Source organism: Solanum dulcamara, chromosome 9 (genome assembly GCF_947179165.1).
Source record: "Solanum dulcamara chromosome 9, daSolDulc1.2, whole genome shotgun sequence".
NCBI lineage: Eukaryota > Viridiplantae > Streptophyta > Magnoliopsida > Solanales > Solanaceae > Solanum > Solanum dulcamara.
The window spans coordinates 76,302,404-76,325,735 of NC_077245.1; the positions used below are offsets into that span (position 1 = coordinate 76,302,404).

A 23,332-nucleotide genomic window follows, 5' to 3' on the forward strand; every position below is an offset into this window, starting at 1 on the left:
TTTTTGGTTTTGTGTGGCTAGTACTTGCAACTCTGAAGGAGTTGTTACAAAAAGTGGCCAATAAGAAAATACAGGCGGTTATTAGACAGAGAGTGGAGTAGGAGCGGTGCCTTTTTTTCCGCTCGATATATGATATTCATTTTGAACCGTGATTAATTCAAAATCATATAATGTTCTAGTGATTTGCGTCAATGACCCACATCCATTTTCTTGTACAAAATGATTTTTATTTAATTTATTTTTAATTATTATATAAATAAAATTATTAATTATTTTTATTTTAATTTATATCATATATCGTCACATAAATTAAAATTGAAAATCAACACCCCTAGACACAGAATAATCGTTAGACAGTTTTTCTTCTTCGAATAGTAAAAGCATCTATTAATGTTTTTATTAGATTACATTATTTATATCACACCTCTTGATACTACTAAAAAAAATTATAGTACTATTTTTTAATTAAAAATTTTCATTTAAAAATATTCATTAACTATTTTCATATATATTTTAATTTAATTAGTGAGAAGAAAAATATGTAATTGTTATTCTCCATATTTCAACAAAAATTTATTTTTTGCCATGCGTTTTTTATTTTAAAAAAATCATATTTTATAATATAAATTTCTTATTAATTATATTTCTAATTGTGTAAAATATAACTTTTTTTTTGGATATATCAACACAAAATATTTTGTACATCGAATTATCTTTTTTTAAAAGCTAATTTTCTTAGATAAAGACCCCTATGAAAGTAAGATCAAAAAGTGTATTTGCCATGCCCACAACAAGAGATAATACAGTGGGGGGGAAAACACAAATATTTTGGACCCTCTTATTGGTGTGCTTCTATTTTTATATATAAAATAATAATAAAAAATAGAAGAAGAGCTATCTCTCTATATATAATACATGCTTTCACAATAAACATTTTATCTTTTTAGCTTCTTTCTACTCTTTAATCTCTTTGCTTCTGAAGAAAAGTTGGCTCTTTTCAAGATCCTTAAACTGAGGTAAAACATGTAGAGTAGTTTTCTTGCTATTTTTTTTCAGGTTAGATTTCTCGTAATAATGAAAATAACTTTCTCGATCATCTGAGAAATTAACTTTTTTTTCCTCAAAGCTAAAATCTAATCTTGAAAAAAATTAGGTATTTTTTTAAAAAGTAGTTTGGACCCTCTTGTTGGTAACTTCTATTTCATAGATAGTATAAGCTTTGACAATAAAGATTTGATCATTTTTAGCTTCTTCCCAGTTTTGTCTCTTTGTTTCTTAAAGAAAGTTTTTTTTTTCCCAAGAAAATCCTTAAATAAGGTAACACACTTGCAATTTTCTTCCTCAAAGCTAGTGTTTATGGTCATTTTGGTTAAACAGTAAAAATTGTGAAAAGAGATTAAAGACAAGTGAATTAAAATCGATCAGAAAAACAGCAGAAGGAAATGAACATGATCGAACTTAATTACTTGCTTTTTACCTCCTTTTTATAAATTTTACTGTTAATCAAAATAACGAATTGATTATTTTCTCATAATAATGGATTTTTTCTTTTTTCATTTTTAATCAGGGAAGATCAAGAATGGTTTGAAAATTAATTGTTATTTGCATGGAGAGTCAAAGAATTGGAGACACAAGTAGTACTTTGTCAGTTGATCACAACATGTCATATAACACAAGCTTCATGTATCATTCCACATTAAAGTACATATAAATTCTTTTTATTTTTTTCATTTATTTAATTTATTTATGAGGATTTTAAATAATTTGCACCAATTTTTAGATTATATTTTTTGTGTGTTGTAGTAGTAATCAAGAACCACCAGCTTTTGATTTTGGAGAATTGGAAGAAGCTATTGTTCTACAAGGAGTTAAGATGAGCAATGATGATTCTATTAAATCATGTATTCTCTTTTTTCTTCTCTTCTTTTTCTGACTTTTGTAAAGTGTAACAAACTCATGGGCAGAGAATATGGGCGGAGAATAAGTCAGAATTTTCAGTAAGGAGAAATCGATGGCATTTAAATATATTTCGCTAAAAAGAATTGGGATAAATTCTTTTTTGCCTCTAACTTTGTCTATGTTCACGTGGTATATATAGTGTAATTTTTTATTAAATTTATTTAGATGAACTTTTTTTACTTCTAATTTTGTCAATGTTCATGGATATATACAATATATTCTGTCGAAGTGGTTCAGATAAATCCCTTTTGCCCCTAACTTCGTCTATGCTTATGGAGTATATGCACCTTTTTTGTCGAAGGAATTTGGATAAACTTGTTTTACTCAACTTTTTATATTGACGAAGATATATATTGTAATTTTTAGATTTATGTTCCCTTTTTGCCCCTAGTTGGGACCATGCTCTTTTTTTTGTTTGTTTGAAAATGTCAACAAAATAGAGGGACTTATTTCCATTTCCAAAAGAGCAATCATTTCATAGGGAAAATACTTGACTGGCATGAGGTTTCAATAAAAGGAAACTTGAACTCTTTTGCATGATTTACTGACTCCATAAAAAAAAATTAAAAAAACTGAAGAAGTTTTTTTAAGACTTGTTTGGTTCTTTTTTTGTTTTGAATTTTTTTGTTAACTTTTGTGACATGTGTGCAGCTTTATATGGAGCAGCAACAAACAGACCTGCAGCAACTCTGGAAATGTTCCCTTCTTGGCCAACTAGATTCCATCACACCCAAAGAGTACTATTTCCCCCTTACCTATTTATACTACTATTATATTATTTATATAAGTTTTAAACATTTATTCGTCTCGACTTAACTAATAAAATTATTGTTATTTGATCAGAAAGTCATTAGTATAAATTGTGGAAACAGTCTCTTACAAAAATTTAGAATAGTTAATTTAAATTACTTTTTTTCCACCTTGGAAGAGAAGGATGCTAGTTCATTTTAAAGCGTTAAAGAGAGAAATATGATATTTTAAAGATAATTATTGAGGAAACAAATCTGATTAATTTCTAATTATGAGTTTGTTTTTAAGCTAATTAAATGTCTATCTGTTGCTAGTTAGCTTGCTTTGATTTTGGTGCATTTAATGTAACAGGCTTGTATGGTCTCGGAATCTGGATGTCCGATCCTAGTTCTGTTCCACTTATACTACTATGTTACTATTCTCGTTATATGTGTGATAGTCTGAATTGACGATTAAACGAGTATTTGCATATAGGGAAGCTCAAAATCAAGAGGAAGAGAACAAAGTAGTGATTCAGATTCAGCACTAAACACTACGATTTCAAGTAGAGGTGAAGCAAATTTGGAACTAGAATCTCCAATTAGTCAACAACAACAACAATTTCAAGAAATGACAAGTGATAGTCCAAGAACAGGAGTGTTACATACTGAATCACCTTCAAAATCCAACTATGAAAAGGTTTTTTTTTGTCCTTCTATTTATCTCGAACTATTCAAAAATATTATCGAATATGTGATGAATCCTCTAAAAAAAAATATGTACTTTTGGAAAGATCCGATGCAACTTTAGACAGTATTTTTGGAAGGTCTACATATCATTTATATATGTTGCTCGGACATTTTCAAAGTACTGTCATATGCGGCAGTTCCTCTAAAAGATATATATTTTTGGAAGATCTACGATAATATTTTGGAGAGTCTATCATCTATTCAATATATATGTTGCTCAAACTATTTAAAATTATTGTCGAATATGTAACAAAACTTCTAAAATAAATATTTATTAGCTTTTGCGATAATTTTTAAATTTTAACTTTTTGCATATCGTTTTAAGATCACAAGATTAAAAAGACATTTTGATATATTATACATATTTTTAATTTAAGACCACGAAATTTAAAAATCTTTTTTACTTTTTCAAATTTTGTGTCAATTTAAAATCAGATAAATAAATTGAGACGGGAAAAAGATATAATATTTGTTCTTTAACCTTTTTTTCAAAATAAAATGATATTCTTCTATCCCAAGAACTATAGTTAACTCCTTGTCCTTTAGGCCTTTAATCTTTCTTGGAAGTATGAAAAGCAATTTCAGAAGAATAATGGATTTGCTTATGTTAACATCATCACATTATATTATATATATTATATTATATTATATTATGTTTCAATTTACACTTTTTTTTTAGCTTTCGAAATTCAAATTACGTAAATTTTGAATATATTTTATTTTTTTATAATAATATTAATATGGAAAGAATGATAATTTAATAATATTTTTAAATTTAAATTTTAAATATTTTATTGATCTAATCAAATTTAATTTGAAGAATTAATTAAGTTGACTCTGGATAAGCGAAAAATATTACGCAAAATTGGAACATGGAGTATTAAATATTTGTTCTAATTCAATTAATGTATTTTACATATTTTTTTAAAATTTGTTTCAAAAACAAATTCAATATGCTTTTTTCTTCGACTCTTAACACTTTTTATATCATACGTAAGACCACAAAATTCAAAAAAATAACATATTATACATATTTTAAATTACGAGATTTAAAAGTTAGTATCGAAATAAGAACTATATTCTAAACTCTGAACTCTGAACCGTGTTTAAATAATTACAAATTTGATTTTAGTTAAAATCAAAAAGTCTTCCATAAGATCCTGTCATTTTTGACAAGTTATACCTCTAAAATATAAAAGAAAAGAAAAAAATGTAAACTCAAACTTTAAAGATATAAATGTTTGAATATAATTTACATTGTAATTTTTTATTTTATTTTGCAGAGAAAGGGTGCTGGTTCAACTTCAGATAGGGTGACTGATGCTAAGGTGGTGCCACTTACCATTATATCTTTATTATGTTATTAAGTATTATTTATTACTATTATATTATTTTACAGCATGTTTTTAGTAAATTTTTAATTAAATTTTTGAAAAAAATATATATATTTTTGGTTAATTTGGTCACTGCAGACTTTGAGACGTTTAGCTCAAAATAGAGAAGCAGCAAGGAAAAGCAGATTAAGAAAAAAGGTAAAATAACACTTTTCCTTCCCATTATTAATAAAATAAAATTGAAGCTTTAGGTCAAAAATAAATAAATTATAACATCATTTGTTGGAAATTTTATTTAACTATATTGGAAAAATTGTGCTATAAAGAACGTATAATAGAACATAAAAATCAATTTACAACAAAATTTTAATAGTTATAGTAAAATATTATTATAGAAAATTTTGACGGTATAATTTGAATTTTTGCAGGCTTATGTACAACAGCTAGAAACAAGTAGGATAAGACTAGCTCAACTAGAACAAGAACTTCAAAGGGCTAGGTCTCAGGTTTGATTATCTTTGGAAATTACTCAATTTAATGTTTATTGTAATACTAAATTAGCGTTTGATCATAACTTTTGAATTAAATTTTAAAGATTTATATTCAAAATTTATGTGATCAATAAAATTTTATCAGATTTTGAAATATTAATCTTCAAATATTTTCAAATATCCAAAAACTGATTCAAACCAATTTTTGAATTTTTGAGACTTCCACACAAAATTGATGATGGTGAAAAATACTATTTTTCAAGATTTTTTTATTTTATGAAAAAGATATTTTCTATGTAATATTTAATAACTAGATAGGGAATTTATTTTATTTTTATAAAAATGACTTTTATCATATCGAACATGTTTTTTTGATAAAAGCTGATTTTACTTAATATTGTTTTTTATTTATATTAACTAGGGGCTTTTCATGGGAGGTGCTGCTGGTCCCAACATCAGCTCTGGTAAAGTTCAAACCTTTTTTTAAAAAAAAATTACATTATAATAAAATCAATAGTAAAATATACATAAATTATACAAATTAAGCAGTTAAATGGATAGCTATTACTATACGAATTCTTATATATTCTATATTATGTGGTAGTGTGTATAAGGTAGATATTGTATTAATATTAGTGTTATAAAATAATTAAAGAGATGAAATTCTTAGTCAAGCTTGTTGCTGGAGGCTTGTCTAATGCAGTTTGTATCTCATATATAGCTATTATATTAGATCGAGGCCTATTTTGTGCTCATTCAAAAAATAGTGACTTCAGATTTTGTTGTCGACAAGAAAATAATTACATGAAATTAGTCAATATTGATTGTGACATCTAAACTAAATAAAAGAAAAAATAAATAATAAACAAATATAATAGTTTATTTAGAGTTTTGACAAAATAGGCAGCACCAAATATCTGAATTTTCAGAGCTGTAAGTTTCAGTCAAATGGAGCCATTTTTTCCAGTTCAAAGCTTGTGTAATTCTTGGTTTCTGAATTTGGACTAAAGAAAAAAAAGTACCATTTGTAGACTAAATATATATATATATGACTATTATTATAAATATATATTAAATCGTGAACATCCTTAACGAAAAATGTTGTTGCATCCGTGCCGAATCATTCAAATACACTATATTTTTCGAGAATCTAACATACATATAATGACACTTTTGAAGAATCTAAGCAATATAGGCTCCTCAATAATATGTAGTAAATAAAAATTGTCTCACAAAGTTAGAGTATAAGGTATGCATACACTCTATCTTTTTCAGACTTCACTTGTGAAATATTATTGTCGTAAATTTATTAACTCTTGAATACTCTTAACGAAATTTTTGACGATATATCAGGTGCAGCAATGTTTGACATGGAATATTCAAGATGGTTGGATGATGATCAAAGACAAATATGTGAGCTACGTACAGCATTGCAAGCACATTTAGGCGATGGTGATCTTAGAATAATTGTTGATGCTTATATTGCTCATTATGATCACATTTTCTTACTCAAAGGAGTTGCTGCACAATCTGATGTCTTGCACCTCCTCACTGGTATTTGGGCATCTCCCGTCGAGCGCTGCTTTCTTTGGCTCGGCGGTTTTAGGCCCTCTGACCTCATCAAGGTAAATATTTTTTTAACGCTATCAGTATATTTTAATTCGTTATTAGGGATATCAAGTAAGCGTGTCGGATCAACTTGCTTAGAATGAAATGAGTTAAAAAGCATGTGGTTCTAATCCAATTCGTGAAATTCTTACTAAGTTTTAATCTTTTTATTTGTTTTTTAATAATTTTTGATGCCTAATAAAACTATTTATTATGACTATATAATTTTAAAAAATGTAAAATACTTTAGCAAAATTTCTCATGGGTTATCCTACCTAGCAAACCAACTTTTTATGGGGCTGAAATGAGTTGATTGAACTAATAAATGGGCGGATCAATGATTAGTCCAAACTTGAACTAATTGAGCGGATCATATTTTCATAAGCTAATTTTACTATCCCTTGTTACATGTTATAACAAGCAGCATGTTAAAGTTTTATGTATTAACAATATAAATAATATATTATACAATTAGATCACTTGTAAGATAAAATTATATATAGATAAATTTTTATGACAAATATTATTTAGTAACCTAGTGAAAATAATAACTAACTATACATATATTGCTCAAACTCTTTGAAAATATCATTCGATGTGTATCGAATCCTTTAAAAACTAGGTTTTTGAGAATCTGGCACGGATATGACAGTATTTTGTAGGGTCCAAATGATATAGGGCTTTTAGCTCCGTCATTGATTTGATAGTACAATTTTTTTTTTATACTGACAGTATATATTGATTATCTCAGATGTTAATTGCACGATTGGACCCTTTAACACAACAACAAGTTGTTGGAATTTACAGTCTCCAACAATCATCACAACAGGCAGAAGCAGCACTTTCACAGGGCTTAGAACAATTACAACAATCTTTAATTGAAACTATAGCCACTGGTTCTGTCAATGATGGCATGCATCATATGGCTGTTGCACTGGGCAAACTTGCAAATCTCGAAAACTTCGTTCGTCAGGTAAAATTTCCTTAATCATAGATTTCGAGTTTGAGCTTAAAAATAAAATAATTTCTTAAAAAGAGCGCTTTACATTTAATAGGCCTTACAAAAGTCGAGTTGGGATGGTAATAGTGGCGGATACAACCACTATTCAGCCCAGTAGTTGAAAAATAGTCATTGTCATGATTAAAGTTCCACAAATAAAACTTCATGATAATGTCATGAAGTTATGTGTGAAATTTAGATTCTCACGGTGATGACTATTTTTTAATCATAAGGGCTTAAAAGTGGCTATTTATGAATTTTATTTTGAATTTGAATTAGTCAAAATGTAAACTTGTCCCTAAGACATTAATTGGAGAGTGCTACATGTGATGTGTTGATTAGACGCACATAACAAATTTGAATTTTGACTTATAAAAGTCTAGTATTTAAGTGAAGATTTCCATAAACGGACTCGTTATTTAGTGATATAGACTTGTTGTAGTCTTTTGTATAAAGCAAGTGGTTATTTTAGGTATAGACTTTTTTGATGAAATAATAACTATCTACCTGAACTGATGAAATGCAATTTTCTTATAGAAACCTAGGCTTTTGACTCTTTTTATCACCTTTGTCTCCCACTAGAATGTCTAAACTTAATAACTTAGACATGTTATGCCAATGTCCTTTGTCATTGAGGAAATTTTGGACCTGATTGGGGGGGGGGGGGCATGATTTTTTTCATTGTGGAGAGAAAATAACAACAACATATTCATCGTAATTTCAAAAATAGGGTTTAGTGAGATTAGTATGTATGCAGACTTTATCCTATTTTATGAAGATATAAAAAGATTATTTTCAACAGACCTTTGATTACATTACTAAGAACTTTTTTTATAACTGTGATATATGTGTGATATTGCGCACATCTTGACTAATTTTATGGGGCATGTCTTTCTAGCTATTATCTCTCACCAGTACATATATCGGATATTTTTTCCATCAAGGCTTAAAAGGATGAAACCACATTGTGTTTTTGCATCCGTTGAGTTTTGGAACTTAAGATCTCACGACTCTTCATTCACTTCATTAAGGACTAAATCAGACCCTTGATTGTAGCAAGACATTTTATCTCTTTTAATCTTTTTGTTATAGATATCATCACTTAAAAATCTTTGCACTTTACTTCTTTCATGCTATGGCTAAAGATTCCAAAAGTACTTTGTAGGTTGTTATGTCATAGCTTTTCTCACTTTTTAAACCTTGATAAATAATTGACCATTTGAGTGATTTTTTTACCCTTAAGATATGGGATTTTATTTGGAAAAAGGAGAATCTAAACTACCCTTTTTAATCATGCATCTATAATTGAAATAAATTAAGGATAAGAAAAAAAAATTATATATATGTATATTATTTGTACGTAGGGACATTTTTCTCTTTGTTGGACTACCTTTTTACCTACTAGAAAATAGAGGAATCCTTCTTGGAGCAATAATTATGCACTAACGATATAAAAATTATTTATACAATCTGATCATATATAATATAATTATGGACAAATTTTTCTAACAATTATTAGAACTGATAACCTATTAAAAATGATAACATGCTATAATATAGCACATGTCCCGTTCTTATATAAGATAGAGATTGTTTTTGATAGACTTTGAAATCGTTTTCAAAAACATATTTGACAAATCCTTTTGAAAATGACCTTTACTTGGTATAAAATCTATTTCATTGTTCCACTAATTAAATTCCTCATACATAGGTCCCCACTATAGCAATAATTGGTAATTTAATGCATTTAAAGATGCTTTTCCCTTAGATTATGGCTTTGTTATTTGTTATTACTTGTGTTTTTTCATATAATTTAAAGAGAATACCCCTAAGTGTGACTTCTCATTCATAAAATGCACCAAAAAGGTTTTAGTTTATTTTAAAAAAATAAAAATGGCTAGTTCTTCATTTCATGAATTACTCGAGAGTCAATTTCACTAATCTTTATGTTAATATGATTAAAAAATTATATGTGAATCTCGAATACGACAGATAATTTGAGACAAAGGCAATACTTTTATCAACCATTAATTGACTCAAATTCATTTTTTAAAACATAGTGAGCAAATAATGGAAGAGTATGGTATAGTTTTTAAATTACATTATTAATATTATTATTATTTTTCTCTAGGTCCACTTTACATTTTGACAAAATAAAATGCTTGGTTTTTCATAGTTATTATTATTCTATTTAATATATTATAAATTTTAATTGGATATATGTTCCTATCTGAAAATGATGCCTGTTCGAATAAATGTCTTTGCAAGAGCTATCAACAAAATTAAATATCATCACTTTAACATATTAGTCCAAACCATTGAAAGAAAATATTATATCCTCTAACCAAATAATCGGAATAATCCAAATATCTTATAGACAGACAACTTGAGAAGGTTCCAAAACTTCAACTATGTTGAAAATTTTATTTAAACATTTAGGCCCACCTTGTATAGCATTTAGTGGTCCATCTTCAACTAATTCTTTAAATTTGATTAAGATGTTTTTACTAAAAAATAATTTATATATATATGTCACAAATAGTAATTTTATTGATATGAAATTTAAACTCCATGATATTATCATGAAATTTCATCGTCATTATTATGGAATTTTAAATTTTGTTCAATAGGTTTGTTTCTAAAAAAAATTGTGAATTTTAATTTGCAGGCTGATAATTTGAGGCAACAAACACTACACCAATTGCACCGAATATTGACAATTAGACAAGCAGCAAGGTGTTTCATGATGATTGGAGAATATTATGGTCGATTAAGAGCCTTAAGTTCCCTATGGGCATCACGTCCCAGAGAGTAAGCTCGATTAATTTAGATTCATATCGAAAAAGATTTAGGGAGTAAAATATTTTTTATTTAGAAGAAGCTTCATTTTCAAGGCTCAAGCCTAAGACTTTAACATTCGGTGTTCGATTTCACCTTGAGGCCTGATTAATCGGAATTTTTAAAGAGTTTCACTTTGGAGGTAAAGGTTTTCTATCAAAAATGGCTCGACTCTTACCGTTTGAATTTGAGATCTTAATATTTAGTATGTGGTTTTGCTTCGAGCCGACTAATCGAAATTTAGTTTGAGATGTCTCATTTTAAAAGTAAACCACTTCCTACCTAGAGTAGCTTGACTCCCTGGGCTTCAATCTGAAATTTTTAATTATTAAAAATGAAGAAATATTTATTATTTTACGCAACTTCTTTAATTCATAATAGAATAAAAAACATATTAATATTACTTATCTAAGTTCACTAACTAGCATGAAAATGAGAAAAAGAAAATAAAGCTTTTTAAAATATATTGGCCTTCTCATTTCAAGTTATGTGAATCTATTTGATTGAAAATAAAATTTAAAAAAGAAAAAAAATCCTTTACAATTTGCAATTAATTATAAATAATATGTCATAATATTTATCTGGCTATAAAACGTGATTATATATTTATAGTTATATATGAGTTTTAACCATTTTTTATGTTTTTTAGGACCATGATGGCAGATGACAACTCTTGTCAAACATCAACAGAGTTGCAAATGATACAAGCATCACAACACCATTTCTCAAATATGTGATGATCAAAATTCATTCTTGATATCTCTAATATTAATCAATATTACTCTTATCTTGTAAATGGATAAATCAATTTTATTGTGCACGGGGAGATTTGTCATTAGGGTAGTTAAATAACGTATAAAATAGCAACAACAAAAAATATTAGATATGATAAATTGCTCAGACTCTTCAAGAAATTTATTGTTTTTGTAGTATCTTCCAAATGTTGCATACCTTTATAAGGATTTTATTGGGTTGGCGAAGAAAATCCTACATTAATAGATGAAAAGAAAAGGAAGCACATATAAGGTGTAGATTAATCCTTATAAGAGTATAAAATCCAATGATTCGACAAAAACAAATATGAAGATAGTGGATTGAGTGATGATGTAGAGCTCGACTTAAAGGTTTTTCTGTCTACGGCCTGATTCATTATCTTTACCTATAGTTTTAGAGATGCATAGGTGACAGAATGTTATCTCCCGATAAGTTTAGCTTATGAGCTGATGTGTCATGTGAAACTTATTTGAGGGTGAGATGTTCGTGAAGGCTCGCTCAGAACACGTACCAAGCTTTTCTTAGAAAGGAACATAACAAAGAGGAGTGTTCCACTCCGAAAGAGAAGGAACGGAAAGAACCTTTTTTCGGAAGAAAGGTGGGATCCAGACAAAATCGATGAAACGGAAGAAATCTCTCGTGCTTAAGACATGAGAATTGGAAGGCGTATCCCTTACGTACTTTTTCTTAGCCGGTGTGTTGATGATCCATAAGCCCTATTCGCCTATCGTATGTATCGGCTTGGCTTTGTCCCGAACCAAGGAGGCATTCTGGCGGACGCATGCGTGTAGGAAGGCAAGTTTCTATACGTCAATCCAATCTCGCTTCCATTCATCATCCATTCTGAGGAAAGATTCCGCGGGTCAGTTTGGTTACCAGTGTGGAGAGAAGCCGGGGAGTGAGGAAAGCATAAGTGGGACAGGAATAAACCAGTAGCAAGAAAAAGGGTACCGGTATGCAGATAAAATCTAATATTGATAAAAAGGGCAGTCCGGTGCACTTCAGCTTCCGTGAAGATAAAAAATAAAATAAAAAACGCATAATACATAAACATACCTTTTAATTTGGTCTCAGACGATATTTATATCCTCCAACTTTGGATGTGCACAAATAGGTACTTAAACTTGTATAAAATTGAACAAGTAGACACACGAGTCCTACATCGCATAATCACATAGGACACCACGTAGGATGCAAATTAGCCACGTATGATGTCACATAGGACACATATGTTTACTTTTTCGACTTTATACAAGTTTAGGTGCCTACTTATGCACACCCGAAGTTGAAACGCATAAATGCAAGCTGAACCCAAATTAAATGAAACATTTATCTTATGCCAAAAAATTTTTACATAAAAAGTATAGTAATATTTTAAATAAAAATCGTACGAGCTCGACTCAAAGCAAACAATATCTTGCTATAGTTAAAGTATTTTTAAATTATTTTAACTCAATAAACTCGTCATACACCTAATAGTATTTTTAAAATATTTCAACATTATAGAAATATGTTGAGAATGTTATATTTTTGAGGACCTTCTTTATTGGGAAAGAAAGACAATAGGAGACGAAGGGTGTGGGTTGTTTTGGGGGTGTGGGTTGATAAAAGAATGAAGACAAATTAAAGATAGGTTGATTAAATGCTCTTTCTTTTTTCTTTTTAATTATGTGAAGTTATTTAGGAGATTATTTTAAAAAATAAAAATACAAAGGACAAGTTTAGAAACATGAAGACAAGTTAGATTTGCATTAATTGTCTTTTTGCAAATGAAAGATATATGTAAAGCTAAGTGCAAGAGAGTAGTTGATATAATGTAATTGGCTTTTCCCTCTTGGTGTGCATGAAGAGGTTATCATTGTTCCATATTATAATAGAGAGGTTAGAGAGAGAGAACTATTTTGTTGGCTCTTCAATATATAAAATAAAATTTTAATTTTATATGTACAATGTAATTTATAATTTATAGCGAAAGAGGTTCAGATGAACCCATTTCATGAGTCTTGTGCCCTTAGGTGAGGCTCAAATTTAGAATCTTTGTCTGCTTTAAGTTGAATCGTGTGATTATAAGTTGTTGAGCATACTTTAATTTACTTATTTATGTTTTCAACATAAGAATAATCCAATAATGAAAGAAAATATGTATTTATTTATTTTCCATTTGATATCTGATATCAATTTTTGAACCCGATTAATTCGTTCATGCCAAAAAATTTCAATTGAAAAATAAGCATTTCTATTAAAGACAACTCCATTTACCGCCCCACCCCGCCCCTCTTGATTGCTACTTGGGCTAAATTAAGGCCAACTAAACTAGTTGGATCGTTTTATTTCAAATACCAAAAGACAAATGGTAATGTCCAACTTGGCAGCCCGGCCCAAAATTTGTACACACTAATGAATGCAAAAATAACCTTCAACTCCCTCTAGTCTTAATAATATTATCGAGATCGGAATAAAATTCTAATTAAAAATTTATCAATTTTTTGAAATTGACTAATAAGCATTTAGTTTTTTTATAAAAATAAGCGGGTAATATATGCGGTGCTAATCAATATAGATAGTCACAACATATGTTACCTCCACCTATCCAAAAAATAAAGAACCAGTGATGCCTCCTTGTGATACGTAGTATTTGCTTTTTGTGATTATGTGAAATTACTTTGGAACTGAAAGGACAAGATCTCTAAGAAAAAATGGAAAATAAAATATGAGAAAATATTGTCTTTAAATTTGAGGACTACCATAGGCTAAAGAAATTGACGAATTATTTGATCACTAACTACACAAAGTATCACAAGTAAATATAGGGAAATGCAAATGTGTAGTGTTACATTATATGGCTCAAGAATAGAAATAAGGAAATAACAATTAAATGAAAAAAAGTAAGGAAAAAAAAAAAGCAATCAAGTGAAATTGATAATAAAAAAAATAAGAAACTACGCAACTAAAATTTAACGATATCTAACATTTTTTTTTCTTAAATAAGATGTCCACGTATACTTTTATTTAACATTTTTGTTTATCATTATGTGTCTGTATATCTAACATGAAAAAAAAGAACACGTTATATATAGTTCAACCACAAGAACTCTAGCTAGGAAATAAGTGAACCCTACAAAAAGGCCAAACATAGAAACCCCACAAGACCACAAATTCATGTAAGAACAATTAAGGAAGTGTCAAAAAAATTGAAAGTGTTAGACGTGTATAACATTACACCACTCATTGGTCACAAAATGTCACTTTTCATTTAATTTTTTTATAAATTCAACAATTGTTATGAAAGAAAATCAAGAAATCTCTCTTAAGCAAGTTGAATATCCATTTCAAGATTCTATCAAGAACAACTTTGGATCTTTGCCAATGGTGGATTATGGAGAAAAAATAGGTGATTTTTTCGACTCCACGAAGAAGGAAAATCAAAAACTCTCTCATGGTTATAAACAAGGTGAGTATCAAGATCAAGATTCTATCAAGAACTTTGAATCGTTGTCAATGGTGGAAGATGGAGATAAAACAGGCGATTTTTCCATTGTAACGGAGAAATTAGGGTTATCGGGGCGTGAGAAGTTGAAGAGGCATTGGAGAGAAGTTGGAGGTAGGGTTTGTGTGCCAGAGAAATGGGGGAATGAGGGTTCTTTGAGGGAATGGATGGATTGTTCTTCCTTTGATAAAATGCTAGCTCCCAAGGAACTAAAATCAGCTCGTGAAGCCTTGATGTCTCAAGGAAAACGAGCACGTTCAGGTTCAACTTCAAGAATGCTCGAAATCACAAGTAGATAGTCATGGAAGATCATATATAGTTAGGAAGAATAAAGATGTCTCTGGGAAGATGAGCACATTCAACTTCAACTTCAAGAATACTCAGTGACAACAAAATAAATGGCTTGATGTGGCTTAATTAGCCAAGATCATGAAGTGTAGGATGAGAATATTGATATTGAGTTAGTAAGGTCATAAATTAGGATATTTCAAGAATAAATGCTTGTCTAGGAGCTTTTAAATCTTAGAGCCCGTTTGGATGGGCTTAAAAAAAGTAATTTTTATGTATGAAGTGCTTTTAGAACTTTCAAGTGCTGAAAATTATTTTTATAAATAAGCAGTTGAGTGTTTGAATAAAAGTACTTATGCTGAAAATAAGTTGTTGATGTGTTTGGCAAATGTGAATTTTAGGGCTAAAAAGGGTACTTTAGGAATTAAAATAAAATATAAGGGATATAAAAGTAATTTCCATTGTCAAAGAAAATGGCTTTAAGCCCTCCAAAAAAAAATGTTAGAATTTTCAACTTTTCATTTTTGGGTGACTTTAAGAACTTTATGACTTAAATTTAACATTTTAAGTTGATAGTCAAACACTACAATAAGCTAAAAATGGCTTATAAGTTGATTTGACCAACTTATAAACTCATCCAAACGGGCTCTTAGTTTGAATTATTTTTTTGTTGTTGAAGTTTATTGTTTAAATGTTGGAGAATTTGTATCAATCATGCCTCAATTTCCAATAAACAGACCAGAATTTAGTAATCAATTTATTACTAAACTTCCTAATTTATGTATTCATTTTTCTGTCCCATATTGGAGTGTATAATATAAGATTTGAGAAAGGTTAGGCGTGTAATATATTGTCTTTTTTTTTGTTTCCGCTCGATATTCGCTATTAATCACTCTCGATCATTTTTCCTTTAGTAGATTTTCTTTTTATCTTTCGATCGAGTGTTATTTTGAAGGGTGCATTACCCTTCAATCCGGTATCAACAAGTATCACTCCCCTCCCCCAATTTGAGGCACCTAACTAATTTGATTTGTGCCATGAAGTCACACTTTGAAAGGTAAAGCTAGCGTTTCTTACCAAAGATACTTCATTTTCTGCATTCAAATTTAAGATTTTTAATTAAATATGAAGAAATACTTAACACCCCACAACCATCTTTTGTTCTATCGTGTTATCACTCCGATCGGAAGTATTGACATCAATTAATTGCCTCAATTAACTAGGTAATTCTTTCTAGTTAAGTATAAGTGCACCAATTAATTTAAAATTTATGTCGAAAAAAATCATTTTAAGAGAAATATCACTCTTTATCAAAAGCGACTTCATTCTTATAACACGTGGCTTTCCTTATGATTTCAACTTTTCCATTGGAGAGGTATAACTCTATGGTTTGGAAAAGAATCTAACATTACTATAAGATGTCCATATACACGTACTTTTATTTTTGTTTATCATCATGTGTCTCTATATCTAACATAGAAAAAAGAACACGTTATATATACTTTAACCACAAGAACTCTACTAACTTTACCTAACACATACAAGAAAAAAAATATATACTTCAAGAAAATAACCAAACACTAGAAACCTTATAATTTGGAGAACAATCAATCGTCAAATATTGAAAGTCTTAAACGTGTATAAAAATTCACCACATATAGGTCATACAATTTGAGTTCCCTTTTATTATAAATTCATTCAAGACTCCCCTCAATACTAACCCTTTGTTTCCACAATGAAAGAAAATCAAGAACTTTCTCATAAACAAGTTGAATATGAATTTCAAGATTCTATCAAGAACGACTTTGGATTTTTGTCAATGGTGGATGATGGAGATAAAATAGGCAATTTTTTCGACTCCACGACGATGAAAGTAAATGAAGAATTCTCTCATAAACAAAGTGAATATCAATATCAACATTCTATCAAAAACTTTGTGGAAGATAGAGATTTTTTCATCGAATCGAAGAAATTAGGGTTATCAGGGCGTGAGAAGTTGAAGAGGCATTGGAGAGAAGTTGGAGGTAGGTTTTTTGTGCCAGATAGATGGGAGCATGAGGGTTCTTTGAGGGAATGGATGGATTGTTCTTCTTTTGATAAAATATTAGCTCCAAAGGGACTAAAATCGGCTCGTGAAGCCTTGATGTCTCAAGGAGAAGGAGTACATTCAGGTTCAACTTCAACTTCAAGAATGCTCAAGGTCACAAGTAGATAGTCGGGAGGGGGAGAAGATTGATATTCTTTAGTTAGTATTACGATATACCCAGAATAAATGCTTATCTAGGAACTTTTAGATCTTAGTTTGAAAATATTTTGTTTGGTGAAGTTTGTTGTTTAAATTTTGGCAAATTTGTATCAATCATGCCTTATTTTGCAATAAAACTACTAAACTAGTGTGCATTAGACACTCTTTTTGAGACAAAACTTCAAAGGATTGCATTACAAGTGTGGGGACAAATTATCTTTTAAGATTTTATTGTTTAGTTGTATTACATCACGTTATCATTCTCTTTTTTTACCGGTGATATTCGATATTCATTTTAGGACCTTATTAATTTGAATTTATGCCGAGCACAAATGAAGGAATATTTATCACCCCTCCACCATCTTTCAAATGAAGAAATACTTATCACCCCTCCACCATCTTTCATGGTATCACGTTGTCGTTCAGATCAAAATATTGATACCAAACTTTGCCTTTAGACCCAACAAGTGAGGGTATAAACGATAAAAACTTATCTGCACTGATATGAATTTACCATATGATTAAATAACAAATTAAGGTGGAATGTATATTATTCCATACTTAATTGTGGTCTAATAATAATGTATGAATGTAAAGACCTATGCCATATTTATTTGCTAAGTTTTTACTGCTAGCAAGTTGCATTACAACAAGCAATAGTTATGCTCATAGAAAATATTATTGAGTCCACTAACACAAGCAAAATATCCAAGCAGTGGCCAAGGAATTACAAATAATATATGAGGTTCTAAGTTCAAATAACACTTGTAGTAACTTTGCGTAGTGGGACTACAAGTGTAGTCTGTAATCGCACAGGTGGAATCTGGAGAAGGTAGTATATGTGCAAAACTTACACCTAACTTGGGAGATAAAGAGGTTTCCGATAAACCCTTAGCTCAAGTACAAGCATTACAAAGCATATACTTAAAAAGGATCAATCATTACAACAAAATAATACCATAATCGAAATGCACATACTTTCGTATATAATGCAAGTATTTCTTTTTGGCACAATGATGATTATTTCAGCCATCCCACAATGTAAAACACAAGCCAATATGACATAAATTTCAAGTTGGTATCATGTTTCATTCAATGAATTTCCATCAAAACTACAGCAGATATATAAAAGAAAGCCAGCAATCGCCGATTAGCAAAAACGATTATTGAAATATCGATAACAAGTATTTCTGTCTCTTGTCTCAGATAAACTCCACTGCTGAAAATTTATTCATCAACAGGCCGCTGTCCCAGAACTGAAATATCCTCGTAACGCTTCTGTATTAGAGAAAAAGCTCCAAGTTAAAAATGGATGATACCAAAAGATTAAAACGAGTTGCACTATGTTGCTCGGACTCTGCAAAAATGTCGATGAGTATGTGTTGGATACTCCAAAAGTAATGCATTTTTGAAGGATCTAGCATGAATGTGGCAACAATTTTGGAGAGCTCGAGCAACATAGGTTGCTAATGAGGACTAAACATGAACATGGAACCAACAATATCAAGAATATACCAGTAAGACGTGTCAAGCATTTCTAATAGCTATTCAAATTAACTAAGCTGACAAATCTAATTATGAGCCTGTTCAAAAAATATCACATAAGAGAGACTATTCAATGAAATATCACCATCTTCAGGTAGGAAAAAGGGAACAACGGATAGTTGATAGTTCGGGCATGATTGTTCAGGTATGAAACTCAAAAAAAGAGGATACTTTAGGTGTGTTTTTGACATTTTGCTCAAATTTATATCAATATTAACTAATACCAATTACCAAATAATGGATAAATGCAATCCCAAATTTAAAATCGGTCTTAGTATCCTAATCCAGGTAACCAAACAACCCCTCATTGTTCAATTTGGTTTACTATTGTAATGCTTTTCAGAACCAATGGTGGCTCTTCACTTTTCCGGAGGCAAGGTTGATTCAGTATTTTGACTTTTAGGTCATAGTTTGTTCACCGGTCTTCCACTATATTAAGAGTTCTTTATGTAGAGACTTGATGCAATTACTGACTGATTACACTGAAGCATATAGAAACAGACATTCAACGACTTCATAAGCAAAAGCTTTGCCTGCTTTGGAAAGATAGCATGGCTTTCCTGTTGTTTCCTACAGGTCTGCTTCTTGCTGATATACTTGTACAAATGGTTTATTATTTCAGCCACAAGGTAACTCGAGAAGCTTTCACACTACAGAGACACCTCAAGCCTTGTTTTGAAAAATGATGACTTTGACCAAGTCAAATATAATTAAGGGAATTTGGGTGTGATTATAATTATTACACACTTGAGGGTTAGATTAAAATTTTGAACTTTTTAAAATAGAACATATCATCACTTTTAAATTTCAAATCTCAAATTTGAATTTCCTGCCTCCATTCTTCCTCTTCTTCTTCTTTCTGTTCTTTCTTCTTCCTTCTACTTTTTTTCTTCTTCCTTCTCCCTTCTATTTTTTTCTTCTTTCTTCTGTTTATAATTTTCTAAATCATCTTTTTCTTCTTATTCTAAGGGTTGTTTTTGCTTTGGTCGTGAATATTTGTGGAGAAAACTTTAGGAGGGGAAATTCCAAGTCATTGAAGGAGATTGTGCAGAAAATTCAACAAATTTAAAAATTGTTGCAACAACTATCTACAAAATTTGTTGCAACTCAACAAATATTGAGTTGTCAACATTGGAACAAGGGTGCACATTCGGAACAGAGTCGACATTAGGTTTAACTCGGCACATCTGCCTAAACTTTGAAAAAGCAAGGTTACTCAGTACTTGCACCGGTAGCCGTAGCAAATAGCAAGTAGGAAATGGAAGAGTATAGGTGTGTACAAGCTTGTTAGGATACCAGTGTTGTGCAAGAAAGAGAAGCAAGCTGGAATATAGGGAAAAGAGAGACAAATCAGAAAAAAGGTAAAGAAGAAATCAGGTAAATGGAACTTGTAACCTGATGAATATATAGATGACATAAAGGTGGAAGAAGAAAAAGAACCAAAGGGGAGGGGGGAAGGGAGGGAAAAGAAAGAAAGTAGAGAGGAGGAACAAATCAAAGGGAAAAATAAAAAACGAAACGGAATAACAGAAATGGTAAACAATGTGGAGATGTTTAAACAATTACAACACAATAGAAATGCGAAGCTGAATGCTAGAAGAACAAAAAAAGAAGGTAAGAGCCCAGAGATTTGGTAAAAAAAAGGAATAAAAGAATCAGGTCTGGAGGATAGAGTAGAACAACCGGGGGAGAGGGGAAGGAGAATGCTTTAGCAAGAAGAGTAACAAGTGATAAATTTGTAGTAAATAATAAATGGTTCTCAATGGAGGCTATGCATTCTTACAGGGTGAGTACATGGATAGAGATCAAGAAGGGATGAAGTTTCTTTTCCGAATCCAAAGTTGGAAATGGCAAGAGAATCTATTTCACATGTGCATAAAATCACCTGACATTTTTCAACACCACTAAGATCTAAACCCTAGTTCATCTCACTTCATCGACTATTAGGCCACACCCTTGATTTGACATACACTTCTATGCAGATTAATTTTTTATAGGATAAGCATTAAAGATCAGGTTAGCATATGCATATAGATTTGATCTGATGTCAAAAACCAAAAGCATCATCCTCTGACTAAGGTTGTGTGATAAACTGGATTTCTTAGGTGGTCTTGCAAAGTGGTTAAACATTTTTTTCCCATGGGATAGAGGAATTAGAACACTTGAGCCACCTTACAATCACCTCAGAGGAGGTAAAAGCACCCGATTAAAACTGTGGAAATACAGGAAACAAAAACTTGTCGTAGAACTATCTTCCACATTCAACTAAAAAGGGAACTACTCCATTAAAGCCCTTAAACAATACGAGCCCGTTTGGATGGGAAACCAACTTAAAGCACTTTCTTAGCTTTTGGACGTGTTTGCCTAATGCTAACTTTAAGCCATAAAGTTCTTAAAGTCAGTCAAAAATGAAAAGTTAGGATTCCTAACTTTTTTTTTCTAAGTGCTTAATGTCATTTTCTTTAACCATATAAATTACTTTTATATCACTTATATTTTAACTAAATTCCCAAACTACCCTTTTTATTCTTTTAACCCTAAAATTCATATCATTTTCCTCATTTAAGCACTTTTATCCAAACACTTAACTGCTTATTTATAAAAATAACTTTCAGCACTTCAAAGTTCTAAAAGCACTTCATACATAAAAGTTACTTTTTTTAAGCCAATCCAAACGGGCTCTACATCATTCAAATTTCAGTCATAATCCCAATGACAATTCACAACACTACTCCCCCAAGAGAACTCAATGTTAGTCCCTTGAATTTCTTAATCAATCTGCAGAATCCCATGATGGTTTTCAAATTCATCAAGCCAGAGGTTTAAAATACCATCAACGAATTCTAAGGCTATTGGTTTTTGAAAACCCCATTCATCACAACCATTGTCCTTCGTTTCACAAACTCTAGTCAATGAAAAAAATGCGCCATAACAACAATAGAGGACCCTAAAACACAACATATATTTCAAATTTTCTTTTTGTGTATACATATTTATATGTTGACTCTCCTTAGCTTCTGAGTGTGCTCATTTTTTATACACAGGAGAATAAAAAACAAACTAGATACATAGAAAGCATGCCAAAAAGAGAAATTTTTGCACAATAAGGATAAAGGAACTTTCTTTTTTAGAGAATTCAAACTTACCCCAACATTGTTTCTCTCCCAGAGCTTCTTAACCCCATAATCCACCGCCTGCAACACAACAGCACAACAAAGTAAGAAAAATATCAAAATGGGTCACACCCATCAGCTATATTGCTCTAGACTCTTCAAAAATGTTAGTGCGTGTCTTGTACTCCAAAAGTAGTGCATTTTGGAAAATCCCACATGGGTGCAGTGCAACAACAACACAAAGAGCAAGAAAAACATAAAAATGGGTCACACCCATATGCTATATTGCTCCGAACTCTTCAAAAATATCAACGGGTGCATATCCTGTACTCCGAAAGTAGTGCATTTTGGAGAATCCCACATGGGTGCAGTACAACAACAACAACACAACAAAGCAAGAAAAACATCAAAATGGGTCACACACATCTGCTATATTGCTCCGAACTCTTCAAAAATGTCAAAGCTTATGTGTTGGATACTCCAAAAACTACTATATTTTGGAGAATCCGATACGAGTGCGATAATAATTTCGAAGAATCCAATCAACATAACCCATCTGTTATCAATCAAATCCATTAAACTGAACCAATATATTTTCAGATCCAATCAAAATACACCCAAATCTACACACACACAAAAATTAAACTTGACCCACAAAATATCTTCCAAAAATAGAGAAAAATACTGACCCGTTCGCCGAGCAAAGCGCCGGCGATGACAAAGGTAACATAGACAGGGGTACGGCGCATAACAAGCCTGTAAAATCCTTCAAGAACACCACCACCACCGCTTCTTCTAGCAGCTGATTCCATTTTCTAAATGTAAAATCTCTTCTGGGTTTTGCTTAGATTTGCTAATTTGAAGAGAAAAAAAATGAATCTTGAAAAAAGCGATGATTTGTTTGAGCTCTTTCGTCCCTGTATATTGTTAACCTAGTTCGACCCGGTTGGGTTTTTTTACTGGGATTATATTTGGACCGCTGTTTCTCTTTTACCAAGGAAAAGTCCTCTTCTTTTCTATTTTTCTTGAATAAATATGGAAAGTCATTATTGGTAAATTTTAATTTTAGTCTTTGTGATATGTGATTAAGTATATATGTAATCTTATAACTGGGGTCTGATTCCTATTTAGCGAAGATAGAAAAGTTGTTTTCGATAGACTATCGATTCAAG

General features: G+C 30.5%; 4 protein-coding genes across 8 annotated transcripts; 3 read left to right on the top strand and 1 right to left on the bottom strand.

The window, feature by feature from the left end:
- The first annotated feature begins 863 nt into the window (after positions 1-863).
- On the top strand, positions 864-11,528 carry LOC129904645 (transcription factor TGA9-like). 5 transcript variants are annotated; one of them, XM_055980218.1, is made up of 13 exons: positions 864-1,016; positions 1,568-1,701; positions 1,804-1,901; positions 2,611-2,696; positions 3,184-3,387; positions 4,721-4,765; positions 4,910-4,969; positions 5,200-5,277; positions 5,684-5,726; positions 6,616-6,887; positions 7,622-7,843; positions 10,539-10,681; positions 11,358-11,528. In XM_055980218.1, the coding sequence occupies exons 2-13, from the start codon at positions 1,607-1,609 to the stop codon at positions 11,443-11,445; spliced, it is 1,434 nt and encodes a 477-aa protein (XP_055836193.1). In that variant the 5' UTR covers positions 864-1,016; positions 1,568-1,606; the 3' UTR covers positions 11,446-11,528. The 5 variants fall into 5 exon arrangements, with proteins under 5 accessions (XP_055836193.1, XP_055836194.1, XP_055836195.1 ...); XM_055980219.1 differs by having other exon boundaries at positions 1,807-1,901; XM_055980220.1 differs by having other exon boundaries at positions 1,568-1,683.
- Positions 11,529-14,500: 2,972 nt separating this feature from the next.
- On the top strand, positions 14,501-15,489 carry LOC129903050 (protein BIC2-like). Its single transcript, XM_055978529.1, has one exon. The coding sequence runs from the start codon at positions 14,765-14,767 to the stop codon at positions 15,266-15,268; it is 504 nt and encodes a 167-aa protein (XP_055834504.1). The 5' UTR covers positions 14,501-14,764; the 3' UTR covers positions 15,269-15,489.
- Positions 15,490-16,732: 1,243 nt separating this feature from the next.
- LOC129903304 (uncharacterized) lies at positions 16,733-17,688 on the top strand. Its single transcript, XM_055978824.1, has one exon. It carries the CDS (start codon positions 16,993-16,995, stop codon positions 17,470-17,472), a length of 480 nt encoding a protein of 159 aa, XP_055834799.1. The 5' UTR covers positions 16,733-16,992; the 3' UTR covers positions 17,473-17,688.
- A 769-nt stretch (positions 17,689-18,457) lies between these two features.
- LOC129904086 (cytochrome b-c1 complex subunit 9) lies at positions 18,458-23,103 on the bottom strand. The gene is made up of 3 exons (XM_055979616.1): positions 22,850-23,103; positions 22,194-22,241; positions 18,458-18,780 (listed from the first exon to the last, which is right to left on the bottom strand). Exons 1-3 carry the CDS (start codon positions 22,970-22,972, stop codon positions 18,730-18,732), a joined length of 222 nt encoding a protein of 73 aa, XP_055835591.1. The 5' UTR covers positions 22,973-23,103; the 3' UTR covers positions 18,458-18,729.
- Positions 23,104-23,332: the final 229 nt, after the last annotated feature.

Coding starts and splice junctions, on each gene's coding strand:
- LOC129903050 (XM_055978529.1), top strand. CDS start 14,765: ATGAAAGAAAATCAAGAAATCTCTCTTAAGCAAGTTGAATATCCATTT.
- LOC129904086 (XM_055979616.1), bottom strand. CDS start 22,972: ATGGAATCAGCTGCTAGAAGAAGCGGTGGTGGTGGTGTTCTTGAAGGA. Junction 22,242..22,849: donor GCGCTTTGCTCGGCGAACGG/GTCAGTATTTTT, acceptor GTTGTGTTGCAG/GCGGTGGATTATGGGGTTAA. Junction 18,781..22,193: donor GGGAGAGAAACAATGTTGGG/GTAAGTTTGAAT, acceptor TCTCTAATACAG/AAGCGTTACGAGGATATTTC.
- LOC129904645 (XM_055980218.1), top strand. CDS start 1,607: ATGGAGAGTCAAAGAATTGGAGACACAAGTAGTACTTTGTCAGTTGAT. Junction 1,702..1,803: donor ATGTATCATTCCACATTAAA/GTACATATAAAT, acceptor TGTGTGTTGTAG/TAGTAATCAAGAACCACCAG. Junction 10,682..11,357: donor TGGGCATCACGTCCCAGAGA/GTAAGCTCGATT, acceptor TATGTTTTTTAG/GACCATGATGGCAGATGACA.
- LOC129903304 (XM_055978824.1), top strand. CDS start 16,993: ATGAAAGAAAATCAAGAACTTTCTCATAAACAAGTTGAATATGAATTT.